Source organism: Anthonomus grandis, chromosome 6 (genome assembly GCF_022605725.1).
Source record: "Anthonomus grandis grandis chromosome 6, icAntGran1.3, whole genome shotgun sequence".
Taxonomy (NCBI): domain Eukaryota; kingdom Metazoa; phylum Arthropoda; class Insecta; order Coleoptera; family Curculionidae; genus Anthonomus; species Anthonomus grandis.
In genome coordinates this window covers 18,473,753-18,488,927 of record NC_065551.1, presented here as the reverse complement: position 1 = coordinate 18,488,927, position 15,175 = coordinate 18,473,753, and the positions used below count along the sequence as shown (strand labels likewise).

The following is a 15,175-nucleotide window of genomic DNA, read 5'->3' as shown; positions in this document are numbered from 1 at the left end:
ATGAAGCATATGCCTCCTCCATAGCCGGTCATTCTCAACAATCCATCGTGGCAATTTGGAATTTCGGAATCGCGGTAGATCCATCATTTCATACAAACAAGGAAGAAATTTCCGCATGTGTATGGTTAAGATCAGTTTGTCTTTGATGAACTCTAGGGCTTTGCAGACGTGTTTTTTGTCCAAAATGTCCTGGATATCTTCGAGTCGTTCGATTTCAAATTCGACACTTAACAAGATATCTTTTAGTCGTTCCTCGGTTAAGTTGTCGTACTCGACTGTCTTGTAGAAAAATGGATGAATTTGAGGTTTTCCGTATTTTAGTTTAAAAAAGTCGCTGCTGTTGATTTCATGATTTAGTGAACGAAACATGATGTTCTTGTAACTTGAATTTTGTATAATGAATGAAAATGATTTTAAGTCTGAAGGACTGCCAGTTTTGTCGTAAGTAGATCGTGCATGACAGTAGTGGGGGTCTGTTCCCAGATTCTACCTTATACTATACCGTGTGCTAAAAAAGTCCCGAACACTCGTAATAATTCCAAATAAAAATTATAGATCTCTTTCAGATCTACATTAGGAAAATAACTTTGCATATAATAACTTTGAATGATATATATTCTTATGCATTTTCAAATTATACAAAATTTTAACACAACTTCATACACATCTTACTCCACCAACTTAAAAGATAGGATAGTTAAAAGTACATTATCAATAAAAATGTTATTAATTAATTTTTAAACGTTTTTACCTATTAAGGTAATTTCATTACTATTTGCTTATTTATGACATCTGTAAATGTCAGATTACTTATAATTATCTTATTGATCAATTAAATTAATTTTAATTATATTTTATTAAGTATGTCACTTTCTGAAACAGAAAGAATCACACTTCTTATGATACGGGGATTCGGATATATCACGAGCAATCTGACCAAGAAACTCAAGACCTTTTCAATATAATATTTCAAGACCACATATCAAATTTGAAATCTACAGTAATAAAAACAATTAAGACTGGAACAAATTGGAAGTTGCAAAGACCGTCAACGAGCAGGAAGGCCATGTTTAAAATGTTTGGTCTCATGCATTTCGCTGAGCACATTTTAGATTACGCAGCATATTTTTCATAAGTTACTAGATTCAAAACAATAATAATTATGAAGAAAATTAAAAATAAAACAACGTTGTGAAGGAAAAAAGAAATTGAAAAAATATACAGGGTGACGAAATCTAACTAAATGTTACCGAAGACTTGCTAAAAAAGGTGTGGCATTTGCATTTTACGTTCCAAATAACTTGGAATTTAGATTTAATACAATTCAGATTAAAATAGCTGATAATCATAATAATAATTAAAAAGAACACCTGAAAAAGAACACTAAGATTGGGATTACCATCTATTGTAATGATAGTATTTTGGTGTCCAACATAATTTGCAACTTTTCTTTAACAACTATTTGATATTATTATTTATCTGGTAAAAAGCAATTTAATTTTGTAATAAAGTTTGATACACTAAGATTTTCAAACTTATTACATATATTTTTGGTGCTTTTTTATACGTTTAAATAATGTGGTTTGATGATTTAGTTTGAGATTATTGTGATGTGCCCCAGTGGTGTATGACCAAAAAAGCCTAGAAATATTACAACAGTTTAAGATCCTAATTTATCATTATGCTAAGTTGCTAACCAATCCGACGCTTACTGAATATCCTTTTATCCTTTTAATCTTTTATCCTTTTAATTTAATCATTATATAATCACCCTAGTACAGAAATTATTTAAAGATAATTTTGACTGCCGCTTAGAATCTCTAGAATATCATGATGTGCGAGGAAAATGGATTTTTAAAAAACATTGTTTTTTTTAATGAATTGACCTTTATGCTAAATGGCACAGTAGATCGACATAATTGCAGATATTGGTCAGATAAAAATCAGTAAAAATATAATCGTCAAACACAAATAAGAAGATATTTGGTTTCAACAAGATACCTCATTTTGGAGTTAATGTAAGAAGATTCTAAGATATGCCTTTTTCAAATCGTTGGAAGAAAAAGATCAAGAACAGGTAAAATTGAATAGCCAGCAAGAAGTCCTGATCTGACAACCCTAGACTATTTTCTCTGGGCGCATTTAAGAAAAAAAGTTTATGCTACAAAGCAGGAGAAAAATTATAATGTTTTACAAGACAGAATTAGCGCAGAATGTGAATGAATTACTTCCGATATGTCAAAAATTGTAGCAAATGCTTTTTATGCAACTACAATTTGGCACATTTTCAAACCGTTTAACCCGGCGTTAGTGCGGTGGGGTGTGGTAAACCCAGGTATATATATACATAGCGAGGATTTTAAAGATATTCAGTATTAACCGGCAATGCTGTAGGTACCCTTTGCTCGTCAGATGACCTGTCTACTAAGCCCGCGAAATCAATTCGATCGCAGCCAGTCATCGTGTCAAAACAATTTTTATTGGGCTGAGGTTCCATAAACCCCACCGCACCAATTGCGATTTTTTTTTTATACTGTGCAGTTATTTATCTTTTGTTGATTTTTGAGCAGGTAAAACTTTATTTGTAGTCATATAGTATTATATATTTATAATTAGTTATTACTTTTTTAGAAACCAAACAAAATGTGTAGTAAATCCTATGAGAAAGAGCAGGAATTGTTACAGAAATACATGGATGAGATTCACGCTGAGCTAAATAAAGAAAACGCAGATCAAATTAATGAAGGATCATTAGGAGACAGCGACTCTGATGATCGAGATGATGAAGATTATTTAGAAGAATCAGAACACCTTACAGATAGCGAGCAAAGTGCCAATGAGAAAGACGATACAGTGGCGAATGAAGAATTAGAAGACTAACCTTCTACAAGTACGTCAAAAAAATACTTTATAGGAAAAGACGGTAGAACAATATGGCTTTCAGATGTTCCAAATATTAATGTGCGTACAAGAAGTCATAACTTAGTGACGCATTTTCCTGGCCCTAAAGGTGACGCGAAAAATGCAAAGTCAGAATTAGAGTGCTGGTATTGCTATTTTACAACTGAGCTTCTCGACATCTTAGTCTCATGTTCAAATATATATATTCAAAAACAAAAAGGAAAATTAAAAGAACCGTGTCAAACCAAAGACACTACCTTGGGTGAAATAAAAAGTCTTTTGGGATTATTATACTTAGCAGGCCTTTTCAAGGCCAATCGACAAAATCTTGAGGATTTGTGGCAGACTGATGGCACAGGTATTGAAATTTTTCGTGCCACAATGAGCCTTCAACGATTTGGGTTTTTACTGACCTGCCTAAGGTTTGATGATCTGAATACTCGGGAAGCAAGAAAGATTTTCGACAAGTTTGCAGCCATGCGGTGTTTTTTTGAAATATTCGTGGGTAATTGTAAAAATAATTACACCCCTTGGGAGTTTGTGACCATAGACGAAATGCTGTCAGCCTTTAGAGGACGATGCCCTTTTAGGCAATATCTTCCTAACAAACCATCCAAGTATGGGATCAAAATTTTTGCGATGGCAGATAGCAAGACATTTTACGTTTCAAAAATGGAGGTATATACAGGTAAACAACCGGAAGGTCCGTACAAAATAAATAACTCTCCAGACGAAGTTGTCAAAACACTTACTACGCCTATTTCTGGAACAGGCAGAAATGTTACCATAGACAATTGGTTTATGAATTATCCGCTAGCTTTAGATTTGATAAGTCAACACAATTTGACGGTAGTTGGAACGTTAGTTGGAACGGTTAGGAAAAACAAACGGGAACTTCCTCCAAATATATCAAACGTCAAGAATCGCAAAGAAAACTCCTCAATATTTGGTTTTCAAGAAAGAATAATAGTAGTATCTTATACGTCTAAAAAAGGAAAAAATGTGATAATGTTTAGCACAATGCTAAAATAAATATAGAAACCGGCGAAAAAGCAAAACCTGAAATTATCACGTTCTACAACAGCACTAAAAGTGGGGTAGATACTGTTGATCAACTATGTGCAACATACAGTACTTCAAGAAACAGTAGAAGATGGCCGTTGACGATCTTTTTCAGGTTACTAGATGTTGCTGGAATAAATGCACGAATAATATATTATTTCAATGCAAAAGAAAATATAAAAAGGCGGGAATTTTTAAAGAAATTAGTTTTGGCCTTAATATCTGATGCTGTTCAGGATAGGGCATCGAGCTCTAGAATACCGAGAGAGTTAAGACAAAAAGCAGCTAGGCTGTAAAATACTGAGCAACCATCAAATACACCAAAACGTTTCAAAGAGGGTACACAACGGCGTTGCCAGGAATGCCCAAGATCACGTGACCGTAAAACTAAATATTAGTGTCAAAATTGTGAAAAATATATATTCTTAGACCATTTAGTACCTGTATGTGATACATGCATGGCTCATTATCAAAATGAATAAAAATAATTGTTGTTTTCAATTTTTTTTTTAAATTCTTTGGTAAAGTTCAAGTATTTTTTATTTCATAAAAAATAATTTTTGGGTTACTTTAGTTTTTATTAATAAATGCATATTTTTTCTATTATTAGTTTAAATAATTACTATTGAATAAAGTAGTTCAAATAAAACTTTTTTTTTAATAAAAACCCTATATTATCTTTGGGGGTTACACAAACCCCACCGCACTGCTTGCGTTACATTTACTCACCGCACTAACGCAGGGTTAAGAGAGCGATTTTCAACATTTAATTAAATCGGTTTTTTGTTTAAATACCTTTTTTGTATAGTTTGTTTTTATGGGTTGCTATAGCACATTTTGTGTAAGTTATATGCAAAGTTATCTTCTTATTGTAAATCAAAGTTTGCTTGAATGCGATCTAATTTTGACTCAGCAGTGATTATCAAAGTTTGTTTACTTATGATTAATAAACTTCATTTCAAAGTATTTATGGAGTCACTTTAGCATTAGAACAACGGATTGAACTTATTAATTTGAAAAGATACTTAAAGCAAGGGTAACAAAATGAAACAACGAAAGACCTCTCCTAAAAATAAGTTAATAGTGTTTCTACAATAATATTAAAAAAATTATTTATCCTACTGTGAATCTGCTAACGTCTGCGTCGGAGCTGTTTGTGTACTTTGAGAATGTTGGTGGTCTGGGTTTTCAACTATTCTTTAAGAGTGTCTCTTATTCCCAGTACGACGTTGTGGTATTTTAGGAAACATGCTTATCCTCCAATTTTTCTCTGAACTGACTCTGAACTCTAATTAGTAGACTATAACATATATCGTATGGACAGATCTGAGGAAACCAATGAATTCTGCAGAGGAGAAGGTATACTTATAGCGCTGCGAAAGAAATCTACTGGTAGCCTTTTGCCTTTATCAAGTAAAAGCATTGAAAATTTATTTGTACTAATAGAAAATCAGTTTATTTTTAGTTACCCCTTCCCCTAGAAGTGAAGTAACTTGAAAAAATATCTTAAGTCTAGTAAATGACTAGTATCCTGAATGTCAGCTTTGTGTTTCGGGTAATTTTAATCTCCCAAATAGTCAATGGTCCAAGAGGAATTGTGCTTCTGGGCTGGGTTAGAGCATCAGTAATTGAGTAATTACTTAGAGCATTATCTGAGGTACAGTCGATACTGGTACTGTTGTTTATGTGCTCATATCATAATCTTTACCCAGCAAATGCAATTGTAGATGAGAGCGACTCTATTTTGGATCTGATATTCCTACAGGATAGTGAAGCTGAGGTTGGACGGACAGAAGCTTCTTTATAATAGCGGTTTAAAGTGTGGTGGATATTATAGGAGTTTCTTTTTGGCTATTGGTGATTTTTATTCTCAGTTTATTTGAGACACTAATTTTGGTGTATCCCAAATACTGATACCCCATATTTGATGGATAAGCTACTGGATGCATGGTTAATTTGTTTTATGATATTATTTATTTAACAGTGGACTGTTTTGTTCCTTTAAAAAAATACTCCGCAAAGAAATTTCTCATATGTTTCTTACAGGAACTGAAGGAAACAATTAGTAATAAAAAAACGTATAGAAGTTACTAGCTTGTTTAGTGATTATGAGCAATTTTCTAAGCCTAGAGCAGATTGTAAGACATTGAAAAAAGAATACTACCTAAATTATTTAACTGAAGACTTGGTCTTCACTCAGAGATTATGTTAAATTTTTTTGGAAATATGTAAACACAAAACAAACGGGTTTTTGGCTTTCCTCCTAGGTGTTTTATAATGAAATTCGGGCTGTTTAGGGAAGAACATTTATTAATCTATTTGTAGAATTATTTTTATTGATATATACGGATAAAGGCTATGACCCCTCTGATAAAACTCTTCAAAGAATTTCTCAAAAGTATTTGAGAGCCTAGTCTGTGATTTTCGCTCAACCAGTTTAAGGGGCTGTGTTATGGACCAATAGTTTGGATTTCTTCCGTAACATTCAACTGAACTGCACTTACTTACCTTTAATATTTTCTTACTGCCCTCATTGGAAGAAGGTTGCCATGCATACGCCCTTTATCCAGATTTCTCGAAAGCATTTTGTTGAGTTAACCATGTAATTTTAATAAACCAGTTGAAGACTATTAGTAGAGGTAGAACATAGATGGTACGACTAATTGATTTTCATTCGGTGAAGATCAAGGTACCTTCTGAAGTACCACAGGGCTCTCATCTTGGGTCATTATTCTTTAGTAGTTATGTTACTAATATCTTATCTTGTTTTCTTCACACAAGTTTTCTTATGGTTGCAGATGATCTGAAGTTGTCTGTGATGGTTCACGCAACAAATGATTGCGTTAAGTTACGGTCGAGCTTGATTCAATGATGTGATCAAACTGTCGTAGTCAAGAAGGATCATTTGATCATTGTCATTAGTCGTAGAAATAAATAAGTACAAATTCTATTGACCATGTCTAAAACATAAATGAGTGTCCTTTGGTTAGGGTGTCCCAAATTGAAAACTTGGGAGTTTTACTTGATTGTCAGTTGTCATACGTACTTCACATATCCTCCACTATCACAAGGTCTATTTAAATCTTGGGTTTTATTGTACAAAAGATTTCTTTAATATTACATCCATTAAATTATTCTTCTACTTTCTTGTGCGCCCACTCCTTGATTATTCACACACCTTGATCATGTGTTTGGAAGCCCTGGTACAATATTCCTATTCCAACCACAGTGCAGCATTAGTTTTTGCGTTATATTTTGTTTAATGAACATTGGGCTATAGATTATATTAACTATCATCAAGTAGGGGAATCTCTCAAGATTACAACTCTCCAGACCCGTCGTACACATAGGGATCTGGACATGTTCTGTAATTTATTGCACCGTTGAGTTTTTGACTTTAGTTAACAGGAAGGATAAATATTAATGCACCATCAGAATGCTGACAAGCTTGATTGTTATTTGAATAAAGGTGTATTTAAACGACAGCTCTCTGACTATTTGTAATATGTTACTGGTATATTCAGATTTTGTTTTATTTATACAGTGACCGCCTAAAGTTCCGCATAAATTCGAGAAAAATTAGAGACATGATTTTTTGTGAAAACGCTCGGACCCGTCGATTTTTATTTTAAGTTGCGCATTATTTCACATAAATTTTTGTATACAAATTGGAACAAAAAAAAGATATGACGTCATCGGTATTTTTTTTAAATGGAATGCTATATTTTTCAATGCATTTATAAAATATAGCCGAAATTTTAAGCAAGTTTTATAAAACACACCTTATCTCAAAACTCAACTGTTTCCGAAATATTTATATTTAACTAGCAAGAAAACAAATCAGTACGTCTATTTACAAATTAAGGTAAATTCGAGGATAAAAATAATGTTATAAATACTGCCAATTGTTTCTATTTCCATGGTTGCATTTATGAAGAATCTCCATTTTCGAATGTCACTGTCAGTTCGAAAATTAAGAGTTTTTATCTGAATAAATTATGGCTTAATTAACGGAAACACAACGAATTGAAATTTTGATGATGCTAGGGTACGGGGATCGAGTGCGCACGCAAAAAGAAGTAAGTGAACTGTTTAATGCCAACTACCCAAACCATCCTATTTCTCAGTCAACAGTTAGTAGAATAGAGCACAAATTCATAACTTTAGGTAATGTTAGGGATTTGCCAAGATCAGGTCGTCCAAAAATTTTTGAAGAAACAAAATTAAACGTTCTGCTCTCCGTCGAAGAAAATTCAAACAATGCAACTTCACAAATTTCAGTTGATAATAATATAGCCGGAACGTCAAGTAAGACGCATTTTAAAAGGAAATGAATACCACCCTTATAAAATTAGACTAATACACGAATTAAATGAGGAGGTTCCTGATCGAAGAAACCAATTTTACGAGCAAATGATGAACATTTGCAACAATAACCGTCAGTTTGTGTTACGAGTTTTGTTTTCGGATGAAGCAACTTTTTGTTTAAACGGTGTCGTAAATCAGCAAAATTGTCGGTACTGGTCAGTGTCAAATCAACACTGGGCAACTGAGGCTCATACACAGTACCGTAAATCTATTAATGTTTGTGCTGGTATTATGGAAAATAAAGTAATAGGACCATACTTTTTCGAAGAAAACTTAGCAGGACAACGCGATTTAAATTTTCTTCAAGAAGATCTTATCCCTGCTTTGGCTGCCCTATACCCAGACGAACAAGACCCTGCTGTCCTGACAGATACATTTCTTTCGAAATGTCCGTATTTACTTGGATACAGTATTCCTAGGAAGTTGGATAGGACGAAGAGGGCCAATTTACCAGACCTAAATCCCTGCGATTATTTTCTATGGGGGTACCTGTAAAATAAAGTTTATATTGAGAAGCCAAACAACGTAGAAGATTTGAAAAATAGAATTAGATATGAAATTAGACGTATATCACCCGAAATAATTGATAGTGTTTTACATGGATTTGTAAACCGTCTTGCTTTCCGCCAAGACGTAAATGGAGATCAGTTTGAATACTTGATACATTAATGTTTTCACAGTTTATAACATATTATCCTCCATTTTATCTTAATTTGTAAATAGATGTACTTACTTGCTTTCTTGTTGGTTAAATGTAAAGAGTTGAATTTTATGATTAGGTGTGTTATACGAAACTTGCTTGGTATTTCGCCTATATTTCATAAATGCGATAAAAAATATATAGAATTCCATTTATCATGATTTCAATGATTTCAATTCATGACCGATGACGTCATATCTTTTTTTTTGTTCCACCCTGTACACAAAAATTTATGTGAAATAATGCGCAACTTAAAATAAAAATCGACGATTCCGAGCGTTTTCTCAAAAAAATCATGTCTCTAAATTCTATCCAATTTATGCGGAACTTTAGGCGGTCACTGAATAATATGTAGGATAATTCCAGTTATATGGATATTTTTGTTATGTTTTTATTATAGAAACATCTATTAATGTATTGTTAATTTGGCTTTAAAGAAAACCCTCAACAAAACAATGAACATCATTAGCGATTTTATACAAATGTATACTATAAAGGTTTAAAGTGACATTGCCTTTTAGAAATCAACTTTTCTCAACCAAATACTTTCAACATCACTACATAACTCCTCACGTACGAGCTTCAACTTACATAATAGGTTTGGGCTTTGGCTTAGTAGTTTTCAAACAAAAAGGTACCCACATAAAATTAGCGACAAGCGTAGCTGTAGCTGGATGGATGGTTTGCATAGCAACTATGCTTGCGTCACTAGTCGGTAAAAAAAATTAAAAAATTCCACTTTTAATGTTTTTATCCGGTTGTTTATAGGTTGTCATGTTTTTTTTCTGGAAGAACACGACTATAATAGGATAGAATCGTCCATATATCTGGCAATATCTAGAACCACATGGACACTTGGTATAGTATGGATGGTGTGGGCATGTATTAATGGTTATGGTGGTAATTATAGTGTATAGCTTAATATGTAGAATAAATTCGTAATTTATAAATGATTGATATTTAATATTTTGACGCCATCTGCTGCTATTTGCATTTACGTGTTCAGTAATTATTATACACACATTGATATTGTTGATAAATACGTTTTGGACGCATTTACTGATAAGGATTCAATTTATTGCCAGCGAATGTTCTAATAAAGAAAAACATTATTTTTGTTTTAGGTCCAATTAATTACGTATTATCTCTTCATGTATTCAGAGTATTTGGGAAAATTAGTTATGGAATGTATTTGCTGCATATGGGAATGCAATACATGATGAGCGGTGCTGCCAAAATGCATGGATACTTTTCGGATTTTTCATCAGTAAATTTTAAAATACTTTTTTTTTATTAACTTGTAGAGGTTGATCTAGAGCTTATAGAAGTTAAAAAAACATTAATAATAACGACGTTTTCACCATCATCGGGACATTAAAATGTTGAAAAATTGAAAAACATAATAAAAAAGGCATAACTAACTTATTTACTATATATAGATGTATATAATAGGTGTATTTTCAATTTTTCTCTGTTTATGACTTTTATTTTTTTCTATTATTAAATTTATTGTTTTAATATTCCTAAAAGTCATACCGGCGTGAGTTACATTTGGGGTGAAATAAAATATAAAAGCAAATTTTTTTTAATATTATAAGGGCGGTAAAAGAAAATAAAGTTTTCTTATACTATCGACTAATTTTATGATAAATTTATATTTATTAAATTTATTTTTTTAAACCAGTTAAAAGTGGATTAATAATATTATTAGTATTGTTATTATTATTATTATTAGTATCAACGTTTTGGTCATTTATTTGGATTATCTTTAGGATACATAAATTTTTTAAAAAATCAATCATATTTCTTTAGGTAAATTCGAGTCGAAAATTTCTAAGGAACAACAAAAAATACAAAAGGGTCCGCAAATGCTTACCAATATATGATTTTTTTAATTTAAAGTTTTATTGTGCCGAAAACTACAATGATATAATAATAATTATCTCTAGTGTGACATTCTATTAATATGAAGTAAGCCGAGTGTCATGGATCCTTCTTTTGTTTATTATTCTGTAATACTAGTTGCATCAGTTTGACAGAAATTTGCACAAATTAGTATCATCCTTGTTTTTTAAATGACGAATACGCAGAAATGATGCCATTATACGGATATTGTAACGGAAGTGGTAGAGCAGCAGTGGTTAAATACCGCTGCCGGTAACCAATTCGAAGAATACCTGAGGGCAACAGGGTCATTTCTAAATGCTTCTCTCATACGTTCATTAGCAGCTTCCAAAAATGAAATACCGGGTCGTGCTGGACGCCCACACTCAACTAGTGTTTGCAAAATATCAAAACATTGCATAACTTTGGTTTGTATCCATTTCATCTGCAACCAGTCCAAGCTTTGTAGCTCACTAACCTAGGCCCTCGTATGCGTTTCTGCAATTGAGGCACTGCAATGAGAGCACTTGAGATGGTGTGCACTAAATTACATCCGCATACACGCATGCGGATTCACTAAATTCGAATCCGCATGAGAATTTGGGAATTGCTTGGCTTCTTAGATCTTCGAAAAGTAACTTTTCCTTTAGAGGACACAAAGTATCCCAGACGTCGGTATATGTTGACTTCTGATTTAATGACTCTTTAATACCAGGTAGAACATTTTTACCTGTCTTTTCATCGGTGATCCTTATATCTGATTATTTTGTATACTAAATGCAATGCAAGTAGTCCTTTAGAACAACGATGTTCTTATACCTGATTCTGATTTGGAAAACCGACCGGCAATAAAGAGACCTTTCAAAGAGACTGCTTACGTTGTACCGACGCATTAAAGCATTCTGCTTCCTCTGCTGCGCATTACTTGCTGCACATACAACGCATTTCCTACATCAGTTCCTTATGTCTGCTTGGCTATTGAACCAGTAAAACATTTTTCTCAATTTTACCAGAGTTTTTTTTACTCCAAGATGTCCTCCATGATACCATCCTTTATCAACTTCAAAATCCAACATTTCGGTATAACGATTTTCTTGTTTCCTATCTGATTTTGTGGTCAACTATTTTTTGCTGCAAAAGTTCATCTTCCAAAAAAAACTTCTTTCAAAGTTGCCTTCTTCTCTTTCTTTATTCACGGTAGGACTATCTGAATATTAGGATCTTCCTCTTGGACTTTTGGAAGATCTTCATTTTACCAAGTATCATCGACGATGATGATCCTGCTTTACCACACTTCCTGTATGCACCCTTTCGATCCTGGCAGCTGCGTCCTACTTCCCTTGGATTCACGGCCCTAGTTCGGGTTTTTTGCAGCATCGAATTCAAGAGCCCGTGTTAGTGCATCTACTTACTTAGGTGGATGTGCTAATAGTAAGTATTATCTCATTTTATTATAGCGAAGCCCATCCGGGAATACTTGAACTGCTTAACGTTCCATGATTCTTTCTGGGACATTTGAATACACCAGTCGAACCAAATATGCAATATTAGCTCCAAACTCTGACTTTTGGCATCAATTTTTCAACTGCGTGTGGTAGACATGTTCTAGGTTTGACCATAATGCATCTCTAAGTGCCTTACGGGATGACCACAGACTTTTTGCACTTCATTTGCTTTTGCAGCTACTCTAAACTGACGCTGATAAGCACTCCATGGTGTAATATCATCGAATTTAAGTGGTTTAAGGTGCATTACTATATTATGCATATTGCTGAAGGTCTATAGGAGAGCTTATCGAAAGTGTTGACGTCCAAAATTGCGATTCTGTTTTGAACTTTCTAGATCCTGTTTTCCATCAGTGAAAGAAATTCTTCTTATCCTGTAAAATCTTTTCTTCTTACTGCTAAAAACAGAATTGTCTTTTAGCCTTTTCTCAAGCTCACTTTTTAGATTGGCGTTGTTTTCCAAAGTATTTTCTTCCAGCCTATTGTATTTCTTTCTCAGCTTTAATCCAAGTGGGGCAGTTTTCTTTTAGTTTTGCAGAACTTTCTTCCATCCTTGCACTATTTTCCAACAATTTAGCTTCCACGTTGAAAGAATTTTCTTGCAAGATCACTTCCAGGCTGGTGGAATTTCTTCTAGCAATTTAGCTTCCTGATCTAGCAACATTTGGCCGATATCACTTTTACCAGCAAAAACAAAGTTGTCCGGATCATCTCCTTTCGCAATTAATTCAGTACGGAGCAACTTTCGTAGATCCGCTTTAATCCCTGTCGAATCGCAGTTCCTTTTCTCCATCTGCCTTCTCAGCTTAGCAACTTTTAAATCCGCTAACTTGAGCAATATTTATATTTCACCAAAGTCCAATTCACACGCGACACCAATAACGTAAATATAAGTTACAAGTTAACGTTCGTTTTTTTGTGTAAATGAAAAGACCGATAAATGGCCAACTGATCTATTTTACACGTACACATCAAACACGATCAATTAAGACTACGAGAAATATTTATTTACACTGTATTTATACACTACTACTTTTGTCCGATTTAAAAGTAGCGCCAATATTCCGACTTACACTTAACTCCTGGCGACTCGGGCTCCTTACATACTCATGAGATCATGATTCCGACATAGTCACTAACTTTCCACGCGCCTCCAAAGATGTCGTGTAGTGTATCCGTGTGCATCACCCTAATGATTCCAGAATAACGAAGAACAGCTGATATTCGCGGCGTTGCCGATATCCTTACAATTATTAATTTTTTTAAATTTTATATGTTTGTAAATTTTAACAAAATAATTAAGAAATAAAAATCCTTTCGCAAAATTTCATAAAACGTTAAAAAATTTTCTCTGTATACATTTACAGTGTACGTGTACACCTTCGGTGTATATATGTGTCGCCCAACGAAAAGGTCGCACTCCCATTAATGACTTTTCTGGTATTTTTTTTTTAATATTCGGGCACATCAATTTTGGTTGCTAGGAGGACATCTTTTCATCCATAAAAGTATAATAGAGTGGCCAAAAATAAAAAATAGATATATATTGAAGGCTGGAGTTTTGGGACCTAATGTGTCAACATGCAATCAATAATGCAACCCGTATGAGTATTCGTTCTATTTCCGTCATGCTATATTGTCGATAATAGAGTGATTTGAATCCGCACTTGTTTCGAGAAGTACACTCACAATGTCCTGAAAAATTTAATGTCTGGACCGGCTTTCTCGGAAATCACGTTATAGGATTTTTGTTTATTCCTGGAAACCTAACGTACATGGACATGTTAGAAAATGCATGAAGCTAAATGGACAAGAGCTTCAGCAGTTATTATTATCATATTGACCTATATGTTTAGAGGAAATACATTTTTACTTTAAATTAATTATGTAATAGGAGTATTTTAAAAATGTAAAAAGTATGGCAATACCTTATTTTCGGATGACCCTATATTGTTTTGTAGCTTTTGATGGAAACTCGTAAAACCGTAGAAACCATATTTGTTTTTTTTTTCCCAGCATTTTTATAAAACATACCCAATAGGTTTGCGGCCTTTTCATTAAGCCATTGACAAAAAGGTAAAATAAGCTTAATTCATTATTTTCTATATTTTTTTTGTCTTTGTATGTGCTTATGAATTTTATTTAAACTTTTATTTTAATTTTTTTGCTTTATTGTAATATAAATATGTATATATTACGTCAATTAGTGATTTATCTATAGTAAACTTTATAAATATTTACATAAACTTTATTATATATTTTTTAATTGAATTGATTTCTCAGTTTCTAGAGATAAAGACAAACGTAATAATTTTTGGAAAAAATAAGAATATTGGGATCATGTTAATATTTTAAAGGCATATTAACATCTATATTATTGAGTAATATTAAAATTATAAATATTATTTACATAACAATAAAAAAATTTTAACTACAAACATGTTATAAAATTATTTGTTTCATAACGGTTCTACTTAATGAAAGTTTTTAAAGTATATTAATTTTTTCTGAAGCTGTTAAATTAAAGTATCCTGAACTTGTTTAAAACGTCACATTAATCACATCAATCAATTTTTTTCCCTTTTAATAATTATGTTTTACATGTTTTAGCTTTACGCAGCTTTTAGCGACTTATTCATAATGGTTATCGCAGGATTTATATTCACTATTCTCTTTGAGGCACCATTAATCCAATCCTTGTCTCTCCTTACTAAAAAACGTAACGAAAAAAAATATTTTGGAATTTTATTTAATT

At 32.8% G+C, this 15,175-nt stretch overlaps 1 protein-coding gene across 1 annotated transcript in view; it reads left to right on the top strand.

The window, feature by feature from the left end:
• Positions 1-15,175, top strand: part of LOC126737289 (nose resistant to fluoxetine protein 6-like) — a 47,893-nt gene that overhangs the window by 32,602 nt on the left and 116 nt on the right. The window contains exons 10-13 of the mRNA XM_050442120.1: positions 9,553-9,746; positions 9,800-9,931; positions 10,156-10,298; positions 15,031-15,139. Of these exons, the coding sequence (XP_050298077.1) occupies positions 9,553-9,746; positions 9,800-9,931; positions 10,156-10,298; positions 15,031-15,139 (578 nt within the window). The remainder of the gene's footprint in view (positions 1-9,552; positions 9,747-9,799; positions 9,932-10,155; positions 10,299-15,030; positions 15,140-15,175) is intronic.